The 18,527-nt window shown below is 35.4% G+C and overlaps 1 protein-coding gene across 1 annotated transcript in view; it reads right to left on the reverse strand.

Annotated features, from left to right (window-relative positions):
- The window catches only part of CKAP5 (cytoskeleton associated protein 5), a 93,705-nt gene that overhangs the window by 48,387 nt on the left and 26,791 nt on the right, over positions 1-18,527 (reverse strand). The window contains exons 3-10 of the mRNA XM_004387677.1: positions 16,342-16,535; positions 14,639-14,845; positions 11,092-11,263; positions 10,342-10,474; positions 9,854-9,954; positions 7,935-8,048; positions 3,143-3,247; positions 29-118 (exon numbers count right to left, since the gene is read on the reverse strand). Coding sequence (XP_004387734.1) covers positions 29-118; positions 3,143-3,247; positions 7,935-8,048; positions 9,854-9,954; positions 10,342-10,474; positions 11,092-11,263; positions 14,639-14,845; positions 16,342-16,535 — 1,116 coding nt within the window. The remainder of the gene's footprint in view (positions 1-28; positions 119-3,142; positions 3,248-7,934; positions 8,049-9,853; positions 9,955-10,341; positions 10,475-11,091; positions 11,264-14,638; positions 14,846-16,341; positions 16,536-18,527) is intronic.

The following is an 18,527-nucleotide window of genomic DNA, read 5'->3' on the forward strand; positions in this document are numbered from 1 at the left end:
AGGCAAAATACTCATGCTATCAACTTACAGTTAGGAAGATTGCATCTATTGCCTCCTGCAGGGCCTGTACCACTTGAGGCTTCTTCTCTTTGAATTTCTCCAAAATGGTTGGCACAACCTGTAAAAATGAACAACTGGGAATATTATCAGTAATAAAAAGGAATGAAGTACTGATACACACAACATGAATGAACATTATGTTAAGTGAAAGAAGTCACTCAAAAAAGTCTGTCACATAAAATGTCAAATCCATAGAGACAGACTGGTAAATCCCAAGGTCTGAGGGGGAGGGGTGAAGAGAGAGTGGCTGCTAATATGTATGGAGTTTCTTTTGGGGATGATGAAAATGTTCTAAAGTTAGATACTGGTAATGGTTGTACAACTCTGTGAACTAAAAACTACTGAATTACATACTTTTAAAGGGTGAGTTCTATAGTATGTACATCTCAATAAAGCTGTTACTAAAAAATATGACCTTGGCTCTACCAAAAAAAAGTGAGCAACAAATTGAGTAAAAAGCCATTTTCCTTATCAAGAGTAGGCAAATGCACACAGACAAAAGTTTATTAATGGTTACCAGGGGCTAGAGGAAGGGGGGAATGGGAGTTATTTCTGAAGGGGTCTGAGTTTCTGTTTAGGGTGATGAAAAACTTTTGGAAATGGACAGTGGTGATGGCAGAATATATGGCGAAAGTAATTAATGTCACTGAATTGTACACTTAAAAATGATTAAACTGGCAATTCTTTTATAATACACATTTTACCACTATTTTAAAAAAAAAGTCATTTCCCTTCTTGAAGGGCGTAAGAGTTCATGGTGGAACAACTAAGGACTCCTATTCTGTCCCACCAAAGCAATGTTTCACAGCCTTCTTTCTGCCTCTACACCTTATATGCAGCCCAAGTTCTATCTCTAACATCTCTCATTAGACAAAATGATACTCGTATAGGTGGACTTAGGATAGGGAAACAGGTATAGTATATAATTCTCCCTCACCACCCAAGATTCTAATATACCTCACTGGGATGTCTCCAAAGGAGCCCTAGTGGCACAATGGTTAAAGTGCTCAGCTGCAAATCAAAAGGTTGGCAGTTCAAACCCACCCGCTGCTCTGTGGGAGAAAGATATGCTGTAAAGAAACCCTATGGGGCAGCTCTACTCTGTCCTGTAGGGTTGCTATGAGACCGAATGACTCGACAACAGTGAGTTTTTGGTTTTTTGGGGATGTCTCCTGTCCCTTTACTACACTAAAAGCAAAAAGAAATAGTATTAGAACTTATAGCAATTTGTGATCAGAATTATATCTTCTTATTCAAGTTCTAAGTTTACATCAGTAATGCTGGAATTTTAACCTTTTTTCCTAAACTACACTCATTCATTAAATACACAATATATTTACTGAGTGCCAGGCACTGTGCTAGAGGCAAACGAAAGATTTTTTTTTTTTAAAGATCCAAAAGAAACAGCAAAGCTCAATGGCATTTAATTTTTTCTCTCTCAAGATTTCACAGAAGTGGTATAAACCATAAGGAATACAGTATTTTCAGCAGTAAAACTAAAAAACCAAATCCATTGCCGTCAAGTTGATTCCGACTCGTAGTGACCCTACAGGGCAGAGCAGAACTGTCCCATAGGGTTACCAAGGAGCAGCTGGTGGATTTGAACTGCTGACCTTTTGGTTAGCAGCTGAATGTTTAACCACTGTGCTACCAGGGCTCCATTTTCAATAGCAGGAGTTATAAATACTAGAAGTTATAAATTTGGAAATCAAAATATTTTAATGATCATAAAGTTAAAGTTCACTTTAATAAATAATGCCAAAAGATAGTTTATAAATAGGTAAAGAGAATAAAATTGAACCACTAACATGCTTGATATTAATGCTGTATATTATATAGTTTTTAGGGGGAAAAATAATCTTTAAAGTATAAAACACTGGAGATATTCTTTAAGCCATACAACAATGTCACTAATCCAGAGTCAGAACTCAAACTAGAGGGCCAGGTAATCATCCAACCATGATTTAGTAAATTAAAATGAATTTAAAAAATTGTTTTCTAGCCTGAAAGTTATTCCTAATACAAATGTATAAAATATTCTAATATGTAACATAAAACCAACCAAAAGCTGTTTAATATGCTGATAGCATACATAAACACACAGATATTGTATAATAAACATTAATGCTTGTTATAAAGATATTGGTTACAATTTTTGTTCCCATTTATGATTTTTATGTTTAAGAGTTTTATAGATCCTTGTTTTTATATCCCTGGTAATAGCCAGTCATGATTTATTTGGTAGTATCTTTTTTTTTTTTAGTTAAGTTCTCTGAATTTATTTTTAATGCTATGAATAAGCAAGCTCCAAATATCATAACTCAAATAAACTAACACGTGACTAGGGAATATTAGGAGACTCTTAAGTCAATGTAGGGAATCAAAGGCTCAAATGACTAGGAAGTTGAATTCTAAAGTTCAGTAAGGTCAATTTCAGGAAGGTGAAGCATTCTAGGTAATTCAGACCAAACTTAGAGGCCAATGGAGAGATTCCAAAATTAAACATCTCAATTTGTTAAAACAGTTATCACATTTTAGTGCTACCAAACTTATATATTCAATGAATGTCTCCAGTCAGATATGCTCAGAATAAATTAAACTGATATATTATCAACAGTGTAACCTATATAAAATGTCTCAAGTATATAAGTAAATCATTCTTCTTTTAAATAGGAAAACACTATTAATATACATTTTATATATTGACCTCACTTCTGAGGACAATGATATTGCCTTTCTTATTCTCATTTTCACTCTGTCCTGGTTATTTTAAGTTTTATTTTATCCTGTAATACTGTATATAGTGTTGTAAGAACAAAGTGGAATAAATAAATAAGCAAATAAATCAACTCAACTAAGTACTCTAGGCCAAGTGCCTGACTTTCCATATAAAGCTAAATGAATTTAGTTACAACTGACATCTTTATTGAGTTATGCTGAATATTAAGGAAATTTAGTGAGAAATTTACTTTGCTCAATCTATAAAGATCTATGCCACAGAGTTGTTTTAAAGCATAAAGCAAACTAGCCTATCATTCTTAATCATTTTGTTGATTCGTATCTAAACAGGAGTGTAACTTACATGTCCTGCATATTGTCCAAATTTCTTCCTTAGCCCAACAGCCAGGCCAGTAAGACATTTTGCCGCCAAAGCCACCAACATGACGTTGGTGTCCTTTCCAACAACCTATAAAGCAGGGGGAAAAGAAAAACAAAATAGCTGCAGTCCTGTAGAGGGGAAATGAAAGTTTATTCTCAAAAGAACTCTGAACACAATTATACTAATGGTCACCATTTTTTCCTACAAAGAAAGATTTTCATTTGATAATACCAAAGTTGGGAGTTTCTGTTCCTTATGTTTAGCCTCCTATCTTAAAGTTCCACCAATGAAATACACATGAAACCACAACTTCAAATTGCTAACTCTCCATTAGTGGTAGCCTGGGCTGTCAATGTTGCAGGAGCTGACTCTGATAATGGCAGAGAAGGTGGAGACTTGCTTTGCAAGCAACCTATATGCTGGCTTTGTTCTGGGACAGAGAAAGCCAAAACGACAGCCTATTTCTGAAGGACACCACAGAGTGGCAGCTCTAATATTTATACTTAAGGTGTACTGGTGGAAACTACTGTAGGTACCTTCAAGAAGTCCCTGGAGACTCTAAATTGCAAACGCCATTGGAACCGTTCCTCTGAGGACACTTCTAGGATTGCAGCTGCCATGTTAGTCCCCAAGTGATAGTCAAGTTTCTACTCTTAAGAGTCTTGTAGCTGATTCTCCTCCAGCATTGTTTATGCTACCTCTTCTGATGCTATGTTCCACAAAGCCCAGCACTTATGTAAGCTAATGGGTTAGTAACTGCATCTGTTATCAATTCAGCAAGACAGTGAATATAGCTAGATTCCTCCCTGATAAGATTTTATTGTGACATACTGCACAGGTCAGTTGGTATTAAAAAAGTCTAAAACCCTGTTCTTCACTCTTTTCCCAGGTACAAGTAATGCTTCCATTCTACTTCAAACTTTCTCTGGTCTCTAATATCTGATATTCTATAAGCAGAACTCTTTATTTCAGATTTCCTGCATTAAACAACCTTTAACATGTAGTATTCAAGGAAGTTCTAGATGGCATCTATATGCCTTCTGTAAGTACTGAGGAATAAAGAGAAAGAAACTAAAATTCATTGGAAACAACCTAGGCATCACAATTTTGTAGGTGCTTTACAATCCTAATTTCATTTAATTTTCACTCAAACCCTATGAGATAGGTATTATTATTATATCCGTTTTGCAGATATCAAAAATTAAATAGAGATTAACCTGCTTACAGTCACAAAGCTAGCAAATGGTAGTGCTGTGATTCAAACCCAGGTCGGTTTTGACTCCAAAGCTTTTGGTCTCTTTACTAAGGCGTGTTCTCCCTTTAAACTCATGTCATGGCAAATTTATTTCCCTTATGAGAATGCCTAATAAACATCTCATTAAATTTCTAATTACTATAAGTCTGTGGAGAAAAAAAACTTTTTCAATAATTTCTGTATTTAGCTCACTATTGGTATTTGTAAATGTTCTGACTTTTTTTCCTTAACAAAAACCTCTCAGGTATGATTTAGATGCTAAAATTTTTATTCAGCATCTAAAAAATATATATTCCAAGATGGTCATCAAACAATGCCAGGCCCCATTCCAAGAAACTGAAATTCTAATTTAAAGAATCTGGGATGAGATTTGGACATCAGTATTGTTAAGGAAGACCAAAGAAGAACTGATGCCTTTGAATTAACAGTGTTGGCAAAGAATATTGAATATACCACGGACTGCCAGAAGAACAAACAAATCTGTCTTAGAAGAAATACAACGAGAGTGCTTCCTGGAAGTGAGGATGGCAAGAGTTTGTCTCACATACTTTGGACATGCTAGCAGGAGGGACCAGTCCCTGGAGAAGGACATCATGCTTGGTAAAGTAGAAGGTCAGCAAAAAAGAGGAAGATCCTCGACAAGATGGACTGACACAGCGGCTGCAACAATGGGCTCAAACATAGCAACAACTGTAAGGATGGCGCAGGACCAGGCAGTGTTTTGTTCTTTTGTACACAGGGTTGCTATAAGTCGGAAGGGACTCAACAGCACCTAACAACAACATTTTCATACAGCTCAAATGGTGATTTTCTTATATGGTCCCAATTAAAAACCATCATTCTTAGGTGAACAGCACTCCCTAGCCAGTGGGGGTTGAATCCTAGACACTCATGATCATCATGTAAAGTATTGAAGAAGATCCTACAAACCTATTATAGTTCAAGATGGCAAAGGGTTGAATGAACTTGTATCAAGTAAGTGATGAACCAGGAACCCCAGTACAATATCTGCTTGTCAACACTCATTGTCTTACATTAGAGTTTGACTAAACAAGTAGTTCTAAATCGGGAAATGGGAGGAGAAAGGTGAAGAAGTGTTTATTTTTAAGTGGGAAACTTCACTGCAGAAAAAAGAAAAACTCAGCGACTTCTGGTCTAGACTGGGGGCAGAAAGCTTTAGCTCATAATCTCAATTTAATCCAACAACGGGAAATTTTCTATAATTAAAAGTGCTGTCATTCTCTTGTTAATTTGAGCCTACAGTGTTAAATGCAATGTGATTTTAAGTCATTATCAATTAGCATTTACCTTTAATTAGTATGTAAATCATTAGCGAATAGTAATCAAAACAAAAACACACTGTAGGCACAGGGAAAAATCAATGAAACCCATCATGAACTATTGTGTTTAGGAAACTATGATGAACACAAAGCAATAATCAAAGAGGAAAAAAGTAGAAAGACCAAGTGAAAAAAGTTAATATAGGAAATCTGGAGACTATATAATAAAACACCTTGAAAACCAAAATCTAAATCTAAAGATTAAAAAAAAAATCTATGTATATATATATATATATATATACATATACACACACACACACATACACAAATACATATATGTGTATGTATATATTTATCAACCAACATCCACAGCCAACTGGCAAAGTCAAAGAAGGTGTCGGGGGGGGGGATCGTGGTGGCATTTTATAAAAGAAAAAACCATAATCTACGAAAACAAGCAAGTATAAAATATGCTATGTCAGGTGAAAACTAGAAAGATAATAGTTTAATAAATAATACCAGGAAAACCATAACCAATTGCAAAACTAGTAGTTCTTTATTACTTATATAAAAGGAAAAAATTTGGGAAATTAGTGGGATTACTTGATATAGCCAATAGAGAGAAGAGCTTATTTATGGAGGAAAGGGGGATCAGTCTGTGTCCTTAGTCTTCAATCTTTCTCTTTCTTCCATGTCACCATTCCTTCATTTTTGACATATTTTTCTTAAGTCAACGTATGGATATGAACTTTCATGTGCTTGTGTGTACATGTAAATAAAATCAAGTATAAAAAATAAAATGCCATGATTCACATTATTTTATACAACTGAGGCTAACTTTTATGGTTTTCAATATCTAAGCCACAAAATGAAGTTTCTTTTTACTTGTTTATAGCCTTTGACTGGTTCCCTCAACCCCACCATATGAAGAGGCAAAGAAGTTTCTACTGCTGCCCTAGATCTCTTATTGTCTATGTCTACTCAAATATAAAATCCACGTTCCTCTCTCTATACAATGCAGTGAGAAACTACACTTATATTCACAGTCCTAATGGAAATCACAGGACAGTTTTTATCTGAAAATCTAATACCCTAAGAAAAGGCGTGTAGAAAACATCAATTAATGATCAGGGGGAAGAAAACTTTCATGTGACACACACACTAAAAATTCAGTGACAGAGCAATAAGACTCCTGCTAAAAAATTACACACTGAAAGAACTAACAGAATCAGAAGCTCTCTTCCTCAGGTTTCTAGAATCTCACTTCCTCTCTCTGAGTGCCCTCTATCCTTCTTTCTCCTTTTCTTTCCCCCTGGTGCCCAGGTTAGTAAAACTCTTTTATTCAGAGTAATTCCCTTTGAATTAATCTTGCCTGAGTCTGTGGCTCTTCAAGATGGAAGACCGATGACTGAACAAAGGTTTTGACAAATCACATCTCCACCTCAAGTCTCACTTGGAGGAATGAATAGGAAGGTCAACTATGAGAACTATTTATATATGTATACAATTAAAGATTAACCTCCTTCCCCTCACCATTCTATTCCCCTGCTTCCTGAGCCTGAAATTACAAACAACAAGGTTTTCGACCTTGTTGTATGTAGTCAAGAAGATGTCTTCAGATTTGTTCTCAAGCTCTATAACTACACCCACAGTGCTCCATCCCTACTTTCAAATATTGTAAAAGGCTATTAAATACAAAAACATCCACCAGCAGCATTCAGCCTGGTTGGACCTAAGCAATATCAAACAAGTATTTTCTAAAAATGTTTATTTCTCACTTAGTACTTGCCTGTTTTATGACCACATATCTGCACAACCATTGCTTCACATGCTGATACAATACAGTACGGTACTATCTGCTAACCAACAAAAACACTCTTTGCATTTAATATTTGTTCCATTAAATGAAGTCAATTTAAATAGCTTGTCCTACAGAACTGTAAAACTGTAACACGGGATTCTAGATCAGCAAGATCCTCTTTTTCGTGAGGCTTATAGACACTACCAAATAGGGTATTAGAGTCAAAGTGATCATAAACAAAAAATTGAAAACCAATCCCTCCAAACTAACCTAGGACAATAATTCAGACAATCCTTCAAGAATGTGTCTATAATTTAAAAAGCATCAACAGTGTTCCTTACATAGGAATGCATCTGTGATAAAAAGATAACCGATAAAGAAAAATTCAATGGCCTGGTCTGTTAGCAGGATACTAATGCTTTAACTCCTCGTATTTACCTTCTTTAATGCTTTTACTAAATCCGCATAATCGCCTGCTTCCAGTTTGGGGTTTTTCACTAGTACTTCCACAGCCTCCAGAGCTTCTTTTCTTTCTTGCCATTTTTTCGCCTCCTACAAGATATAATAAGAGTCACTTATAGAACAGAAATTATGACAGCAGAATAAAAGTCTATTTCTTATTATCTACTAACTCAAAGATACATAATTTGTTTCCAGAAACTTTTTCTAAAGCTAGTTTAAAAACAAAATTGCAAAACTGTACAGCCAATCAGAATGTTCTGTTTACATATATAAATTTTTGTTCATATATAAAATGTATTCTATAAGATTTCATATCACTAAAGTTCTATAAGTAAATAGAATGAGGTACCCTAGACTTTATTCCTTTTCATTTTGTAGGTAAATGTTAATAAGCAGGTGCTAAACAGAAAACATTGAGAGAAAGCATTTTTAGCCTATCTCACAGTGGCACAATTATAGGAGTGGAATTTCCATACTGATAACATTAAAAAGACCAGAAAAGAATGATCTCATAACCAACAACCAAAACTGTTCTAATCTTGGAGATTAGTTTTCCAAATTTCCAGCAATCCTTTTGCTTAATGGGCATAAGGAAGAATATCTTCCCTAGAGATCAAACGATCATTCCACAGTTTGAATATCCACTATTTGAAACAACTGGGGATATAAAGAAGATGATAAACTCACAGTTCTGCAGAAGCTTACAGTTCAATTTAACAAATATCTATTTATTAATCAGAAGTTAATAAGATATTCAAGGAGCTTATAGCAGAGCTAGGGAGATCTTTAACAAATAACTACCAGGTTGTGACCACTATGAAAGGACAAGTATAAGCTGCTTTGGTAACACAGCAAAAGAAGTTAACCTAGTTTAGGAAGTCAGTTAAGATCTCCCCTAAAAAAATGATGCTTAAGGTGAGAGCTAAAGGATGAAGAGGTATTACCAGGTGAATGGGGAGTGAAGAATCTTACAGGCAGAAAGAATAGCATATGTTAGGGTCCAGAGTTTTTTAAAAAGTGTAGCACGTTACCGGGAAAGTCTAGTGTGGCTGGAGCACTGAGAATGAGAACAATTAAAGATGTGATTGGAAAGCATGGAGGACCAAGACATGGATGGCCTCAAAGGCCAAAGAATGATTTCCAGACATCATCTTAAACCCATGCAGCCACTGAAGGGTTTTAATCAGGCAATAATATAGGAAGATTAGTATTTTCAAAACAGATACCTCTAATTACACTGTGAAATATGGTTAGAAGGAGGCAAGGGCAGAGACAGGGAGTCTCAAAAGACTACTGCAGCACTTAGGGCAACAGACGATGGTGGACATTGGGATAAGGCTATGTTTCTAATTTGGGAATGATTTTGCCTCCCAAGGGACATTTGGCAATGTCTGAAAACATTTTTGATTCTCGTGACTTTGGGGGATGGGGAAAATTACTGACATCTACTGGGCAGAGGCCAGAGATGCTGCTAAACATCCCACAATGCACAGGACAGCAACCTCAAAACAAAGAATTTTACATTTTGACAATTCAAAATGTCAACAGCGCCAAGTTCAAGAAACTCCAAGTGTCAAGTAGTGGCAGTGGAGATAGAGGAAATGGTTGAATGTGAGACATAGCTAAAGGTAAAACCAGAAAGACAGTGAGGAAAAGAGAGAAGTCAAAAATCATGCTCTGGTTTTTGGCAAGACAAGTGAAACAAAAGTACTACAGTCAGGTGTAGTATATACAAAGTACTATGGGAACAAAGAAGTAGAAGCAACTCACTCGTCTAGGGAAAACATGGGGTGGTAACGGGTGTACCAGGCAAGCGCTCAGCAGAATATTTTCTATTTCTACTCAAGTAATTATTTAAAATGAAATAAATGAAAGAAAATTTAACCATTACTTACAATTTTGTCATAAAAGTCTTTGGGAAGTTTGGAAAGGATTTCTACTGCTTCCAAAAGCTCATAAGCATCTATCTGTGGCACTTCGTCACCATCGTCACCACCTTCCAGAAGAAAAACAATCTTAAAAATGGATGAAATGGTTTTATTTACCAGTTATCAATCCTTTCACCTGCTGATTAAATTAGGGTTATAAATGCTACATTCAACTTACATTTTATTCAATGGCAGTCCTACAAAATGTGTCTACTGAACATAGGTTCTTAGGTCAGTGCCAGTTTTTGCTAATTTTTACAGAAACCAGTATTTATTTTTATTTAAAAAAAAATTTTTTTATTGTACTTTAGGTGAAGGTTTACAGAACAAACAGTTTCTCCTTAAACAGTCAGTACACATATTGTTTTACGACATTGGTTAACAACCCCACAACATGTCAACACTCTCCCTTCCCGACCTTGGAGGATAGAAATCAGTATTTAAACTTGGCTTACCTCCCTCAGCATCTCCGCCAGCAGACTGTTGCTGTTCCAATTTAGTTTCTAGTTCTTGTTGGGAACGCAGAAACCGAGTTGGTTTAGGAGCACCTGTTGGCTGTTTGACCCATTCTTCTTCTAGTTCTTTCAACTGCAAAAGTCATAAACTATTTTTGAAACATGCCTACATTTCTGTCATTAGAAAACATACTTAACATTTATATTTATATGTACTGAATCCCAATTTCTTACATATGTGGCTTTAACAGGGCAATCAAGAAAAGATAAATTTAAACTGCACATATTTTGTAGCTAAGTCAAACCGACTTACATTAATTACACTGAAGATGTATGTCTAAGCATTGAGAGAAAAGAGTAAAATCCACTTTTAGTAAACCTTCATTAGTTCATGAACTCAGGTATATCTGCATCAGAACACAGTCTCCAAAACCAATTATAATAATAAAAGGGATAGAATGCATTTTGCCCAAACAAATACTAAAGCCTGCCACTCAATAGCATTATAAAGGGATCTTTTATAATGCTATAGATTCAGCACTACCATACTGGAATTACTGAATGCATGGTATTGAACTTGACTGCACAAATTAACAGCAGAGAAAGTTAGCTATGCTTAGAAAAATCAACTGTGTTTAAAGTTAAAAGTGAAAAGTAATTATTTTTAAGGGCAGAATATTAACAACAAAGACGGGAAGGAAAAATCTTTACATTAACTTTATGAAAAGACAAACAAACTTTGTGCCTCACCTGGACAGAATTTATATTTTGTAATGGGGGTCTCAGAGCATCCCGAATCCATCTGTAAATCTCCACAGCAATTAGTTTGGCTTCATCTCGAACAGCCTTCTCTCGAGACTCAAAGAGTTTTGGCAACACTTTGATAATTGGCTTAAGCAAGATGATTTTTGAACCAAATTCACTAGAAGTAAAAAAATTGAAAAAAGAATTGTCAACATACAATTTGCTTGGGTTAAATGTTAGCTTTTATTCACTCTACCATATTTATGTAATTATATATAAATAGGGTTACATACATTTTGTTTTGTTTTAAGGCAGCAAAAAGAAGAAACTTAAACCACATCTATATTTAGATGCCATTCTTCCAAGAATATTATTGTCTAGGGCCCAAAATAATATCACCAGTGAAAAACTAACCTCTAGGTAACCACGTTAGGAATAATTCAAATCTATAAAAGCTCAGCACTTGTATAATATCTTAAATATTACTTAAAATATCTTAAATGTATTTAAAAACAAATCATTTCATAAATATTTAGCAGGTGAGTGAAATCTACTTTTAACAAACTCTTAATAGTTCCTTTAATTAAGAAGACTCATTCAACTAGGTAGATGACTAATCCTGACTTTGTAACTATCACACTGCATCCCCAGGTAACTTAAATCTCTTTGCTTCAGTTTTCCATGGGGAAAAACAGTTGCAGTCTGACTTCTTTTAAGAGAGAGCACACATTAACTTTACATATCTGCTACTTACTATATTTTTAAGTTCCCAATGGGTCACTTTCAGCTTTCTGATGTCACTGTTATGACTTCTGAATAACTCTAGAGCAGGAGGAATTTAGTTATGAAAGAACACTAAAATTCTGTATGAGTAGCAGGCCCCATATATATTATTTATCTCATGTGCACAGCTGAGCATGCAATAAATTTTTCTGTAACAGCTGCTGACATACTCTAACAGGTCAAAGAACGAGACTGTAAAAACCACTTTCCCTAGAAAGTGATTTTTATCAAGGCACGTGGCTGTGTCTGAGTTTAAGTATAGTTACTGTAATATGAAAATAAACTAAATGATTTCTAAGATTTCCTTTAAAATGTCCTTAATTTTAGTTGGAAAGAAAACATTTTAACTTGGCTCAGCTGACCTTTAAAGCTAAAGGAGAAATAGGAAATCATGGTGATGATAATCCATTCTGCTTTAGGGATACTTAACATGGTCTTGAGAACCTAAGATTTGGGACCTCTTAATCTTCCTCTAAGACTAGAGTGCACCTGACCCAAGCCATGGTGTTTTCAATCGCCTCACATGCATGTGAAAGCTGGACGATGAATAAGAAAGACCGAAGAAGAATTGATGCCTTTGAATTGTGGTGCTGGCGAAGAATATTGAATATACCATGGACTGCCAAAAGAACAAACAAATTTGTCTTGAAAGAATACAACCAGAAGGCTCCTTAGAAGCAAGGATGGAGAGACTTTGTCTTGCATACTTTGGACATATTATCAGGAGGGATCAGTCCCTGGAGCAGGACATCATGCTTGATAAAGTAGAGGGTCATCGAAAAAAGAGGAAGACCCTCAACAAGATGGAATGACACAGTGGCTCCAACAACGGGATCAAACATAACGATAGTGAGGATGGCACAGGACTGGGCAGTGTTTCATTCTGTTGTATATAGGGTCACTATGAGTCAGAACTGACTGGACGGCACCTGAGAACAACAACAATCTTCCTTTGGGAGGAGCCCTGGTGATGCAGTTGTTAAAGCGCTTGGCTGCCAACCAAAGGTCGGTGGTTCAACCCTACCAACCGCTCCGTGGGCAAAAGATGTGGCCGTCTGCTTCGGTAAAGATTTACAGCCTTAGAAACCCTATGTGGCAGTTCTACTCTGTTCTATTGGGTCACTATGAGTCAGAATTGACTTGATGGCACTGGGTCTGGATTTGCTTTAATCTTCCTTTATATAACTACTGTTTCATTTGATTCTTTCTTGTTTCTCTATCCTGACCTACCTCTAAAAGACAGAAAAAAGATGAAACAGTCCACATGGAAAACAGACCCCTTAATAAAATGAAACCTAATTTTGATATTAAACTTATTACTATAGAAAAAACCAAAAGAGTTTGAGAAGCTTGCTTTAAGGGCCACAGAATGTTTCTGACTCCAGAGGCTATCACTAATAAAGATAGCTTTAGGAGGCCCTGGAACCTAGGATTGAGCAGTTTGGCCTCAAGGTTCTTTAGGGCCCCAGGGAGCTATCTAGTTCCAGAGAACCATTAGAGATTCTGAGAAGCTTTAGGACAGGTAATGAACCACACAGAGATAGGACTAAATAACATCTATAAGGAAGACAACAGAAGATGCACCTAACCTCTTCTTTCCCTATTCTTATTCTCCCAGTCAGCTTAAAAATGACACTACCACAATTTACCACATTCCAGATTATAAACTTCTAATTTAAAGGCAGAAGATTGTAACATATATTTTATTAAGACATCCATTACTACCAAAGACAGAACAGATCTACTGACACAAGTACAGTCTTAATAAGCAAATAAATTCATTAGACCTCTAAAATGATAGCATGAGCATATCATTTATTATTCATAAAAACACATAACGCCTAGAACAGAAGAAAATTTACCACACAAGAATCTAAGTGAAAGTCAAGTTTTATAAAAGAACATTAGGAAACAAGTGAAAGAAAGACAATATAAAAATTAAGATTTACAAACTGAAGATAGGTTTAACAAAATGCAAGAATTTTGATATTTTCACATAAAATAAACACCAAAAGAAGAATTTCCTCTAAGATACAAGTTATAAATGAAAAGAGTCAAGTTAGAATGATCTTCACTCTGATAGGGCATACATTTAGGAATTCACTACAGCTGCTTTCTAAAGCATCTCGTGTGGATAGTATTGGGGACAGGATACCAGATTAGAAGGACTGCTAAATCTGAACAAACTAGTGGTTTGTCTAATTCAGATTTCCATATTGCACATTACAGACACTTGTTCCTGAAAGAGATCTCATTCATGAAAAACTTCACTGCCAAACAGCACGAGAGTCTAGGGTTGAAAATAACTATTACATAAAAGTTATTCTCTATTTGCAGCTGTGCTTCTGTTTAAAGACACAAAGCATGTGCATCTACTTTACTAAAAAGGCAAAGGTTTACTTTAGCCAACACTTTAAAATATAAACATTTAAACTTAAGGGATAGCAAGAGAAAAGAGTTGTTTGAACATCTGAAGAGTGCTTTTCCAAGAATATGCCAATTTTTAATCTGAGAAGCCAGTAATACCCCTGTTCATCTTCATTAGGAAGGGATTTAGATAAAATAGCTATGCAACACACTAAGGATAAAACTACTCAATACAAAGTGTGACACCAGAAGAATGTGGTTAGCTTTTCCAGGTTGCTTACCGGCAGGTGTGGCACACAAAGTCAAGTCCAGCAGTTTCCATTTCTGTTTAAACCAGGAACCCAAATTCAGACCGAGATATTCTAGTTATTAATAGAACTAAAGCAACAAGAAAAAGTTTTACCTTAAGGCCTTCCTCAGTGTCTCTATACAGGCCACTATGATCTTGGGGTTCTTATTATCCAGGCCTTTCAGGAGCTCTTCTTGCACAGCCTCTCCTTTCTCAATCTCTATGTACATTAGACAGATCTCTATGCCTAGCTCCTTAGCTTTGGCTTTAGGTTGGTTGAACACTTTACTTACAACGCCTGATACAACTTCTCCTGTGGTTCTGTAATTTAGATTATAAACAACAAACAAAAACAAAAAAATCACACTTTAATGGAAAGAGCTAGAAAAAGGTCATGGAAAAGGAGGTGTAAGTACTTTAAATAAACGGTTAGGAATAAAGTAAATGAGCCTCTAATTTCTTATTTATAGTCAAGTACTTTTTTAAAAAAACTTACGCAAACCATAAAAGTTTAAGACGTGTCACAGCAGACAAAGAAAGACAAGTAAATAAGGATTTAAAAATTGTTATATATTTTAAAAATCCCAGTTTATAAATGTTCACAAATATAGAACACTCAAATAAATAGCAACAATCCCTTGAAATCTGACCACTCAGAGAAAACTACTTTTAATTTTAGGTATTCACCCTTCCAGACCTTTCTCTATGCATATATATACACAGATATGCAGATATATTTTACAAAACTAGGATTACAGAGTACTTGCTTTTTAAGAAAAAATTCATTTTAAATACTTCTTAGGACAAAAGAATTTTTACAGAGGGAATAGACAAGTATCTTTAATAACAAATGGCTGCTCTTAATTCCTTGGCAAGATTTTACAGTACTTTTATTGCTTTGAGCTTCTTCTAAATTAAATAAAGCCTGAACTACTGGGAATTAGAGGAATAATAGAGTGGGTTAAGATTACATGAAGCATTTGTCAAACAGCAGCTTCTGATATCAGAAAAAAAAACAAAGAAAGAAAAAAAGTAATGGTTTTACTAATGGCAGGTAAAACCAGGTGATATTGATTAAGCAAACTCTCAAATTAAGGATTGTTTTAATTGGTATAACCTTTGAAGTATGTAAAGTGTATATTCCGTCTGAAAAGAAGTCATGGGTCCCAAATGTTTTTGTATAGAGAGCTCCTTTCAATGACATAAAGACTAGAGTTAGAAAGACGAGGTTTATGGGGTATGAAGTAGAATGACTAGAAACCTCCATCATATATAGCTCAAGCTAAACCAGCAAGGAATCACATAGATTGTCTAGTGACAGCATTACCTCCTCTAAGAGATAAAAATGTCTGATGACCACAGAGAGAAAGATGTGATACTAAGATCATCTAGTTGGAAATCCTTGTAGAATAAGTTTTTTGTAATACCCAAGTGTCTTCAGTGAAGTTCTTGATAATTCCTTTGCAGACCACCTCAGTTTCATCTAAAAGTGACTGGAGACTTTTCATTTTAGTTTAGAATAATTTCCATAAAAAAGACTCAAAAGGAAAAATCATTTGCCCATCAAACCTTGAGGTAAAAGCTCAAGATTTAATTTCTCATGTTCTCCTTCTCTGTAGAGATCTCATATACCATTTATACTTCTGAGAGTAGATAAAAAATGGAATGAAAAACAAGTATCAAAGAGCTATGAAAGTTAATTAACATATTCTAAAGGTGCTAGTAACCAAGGACAGTGATCCATAAACATATATAAATTAATCTATGCAGCATCAGACAGGGGTTTTTACCAGAATAATTAAAAAGAAACTACTTACTTTCCTGCTACATGGGCATTTTCAACATAAACAAGTGCAGCTTCTAATCCTTTCAACTGAACCACTGCATTGGAGTCAGTCACAAATTTTTTGATCAATCCTAAGTATTTGGACCATTCTGGGCTCTTTTCATCCTTTATTTTCTGGAAGATCTTCAGGGCCTCTTCATATCCACTTAGTCTTGCTTTCCAGAGCTAAAAGAAAAGCAGTATTTTGAAGCAAAACAAAATTTAATCATATTATCTATAGTTAATTTGCAGGGGAAGGTAAAAATGACTATACCACACTGGGTAACTTGAACATAGGACTCCATGATTAGAAACAAAAAAGGAGTTTAAGAAATTCAAACGGTTTTCAAAGAAGATTAGCTAATAAATTTTTTCTTGTAAGTGTTAAATATTTATGATACTCTTCCAAGGCCATCTAAATCTCATTAACAGGCCATGGTAAATGTATCTCATTTTGTACCCAAGTATCAGTTGTTACTTCTTTATAATAAGGTATTAAAAATGTGACAAGTTAAACATGAGAAATCATTCTGCTGAAACTGCCCAATCTACAGTGTATGCTGATTTTTGGTTGTATCCGTGTAATTAGTAGGCAGGCTTTATACTATACTACAGAATTGTCAAGGTTGTATCCTTTTATCATGCTTATTCAATCTGTATGCTGAGCAAATAATATGAGAAGCTGGACTATATGAAGAAGAACGAGGCAACAGGACTGGAGGAAGACTCGTTAACAACCTGTGATATGCAGAAGACACAACCTTGCTTGCTGAAAGCGAAGAGGACTTGAAGCACTTAATGATGAAGATCAAAGACTACAGCCTTCAGTATAGATGACACTTCAACATAAAGGAAACAAAAATCCTCACAACTGGACCATTAAGCAACACCATGCTAAACGGAGAAAATACTGAAGTTGCCAAGAATTTCATTTTACTTGGATTCACAATCAACACTCACAGAAGCAGCAGTCAAGAAATCAAACGACATAGTGCATTGGGCAAATCTGCTGCAAAAGACCTCTCTAAAGCGTTAAAGAGCAAAGATATCTCTCTGAGGACTAAGGTGTGCCTGATCCAAGTCATGAAATTTTCAATCGCCTCATATGCTTGCAAAAGCTGGATAATGAATAAGGAAGACTGAAGAAGAATTGATGCCTTTGAATTATTATGGTGTTGGTGAAGAATACTGAATATACCATGGACTGTCAGAAGAACAAACAACTCTATCTTGGAAGAAGTACAGCCAGAAAGCTTCTCAGGAGCGAGGATGGCGAGACTTCATCTCACGTACTTTGGACATGTTATCAGGAGGGGCAAGTCCCTAGAGAAGGCCATCACGCATGGTGAACTAGAGTGTCAGCAAAAAAGAAGACCCTCAACGAGATGGACTGACACTGCAACAATGGGCTCGAACATAGCAACAATCATGAGGATGGCACAGTACTGGGCAGTGTTTCGTTCTATTGTACAACTACAACATAAATCTTTTAATCAATAATTTATTAATTTTAGTTAACAGATTTCAGACACCTTTATTGAGGTATTTTTTTCTCATTAATTTATCCAGCAGATAGTTAATAAGTAAAAACAGATAGTCTTGGTCCTTGTGGAGCTTATATTCTAGGAATAGAGAAAGATATTAAGCAATCAAACAAATAAAGTTAGAATTAATAAAGTGGTAAGTGCTACAAAGGAGTAGGGACTTGGTGCTAAGAGTATGTGTAATAGGAGGCTTACTCTGTATTACAGTTAAGAAATGGTTTCCCCCCTTGAGAATAGGAACCAGACAAGGATGCTTATTCAACATTGGTGCTGGAGGTCCTAGCCAGAGCAATTAGGCTAGAAAAAGAAATAAAGCGCATCCAAGTTGGTAAGGAAGAAGTCAAAGTATCTCTATTTGCAGATGATACGCTCTTATACACAGAAAACCCCAAAGAATCCATAAGAAAACTATTGAAACTAATAGATTTCAGCAAAGTATCAGGATACAAATACAAAAATACAAACATACAAAAATCAGCTGGATTCCTCTACACCAACAAAAGGAACTTCCAAGAGGAAATCACCAAATCAGTATCATTTACAATAGCCCCCAAAAAGATAAAATGCTTAGGAATAAATCTAACCAGAGACATAAAAGACCTATACAAAGAAAACTACAAGACACTACTGTAAG

This window comes from Trichechus manatus, unplaced genomic scaffold (genome assembly GCF_000243295.1).
Source record: "Trichechus manatus latirostris isolate Lorelei unplaced genomic scaffold, TriManLat1.0 scaffold00191, whole genome shotgun sequence".
Classification (NCBI taxonomy): Eukaryota; Metazoa; Chordata; class Mammalia; order Sirenia; family Trichechidae; genus Trichechus; species Trichechus manatus.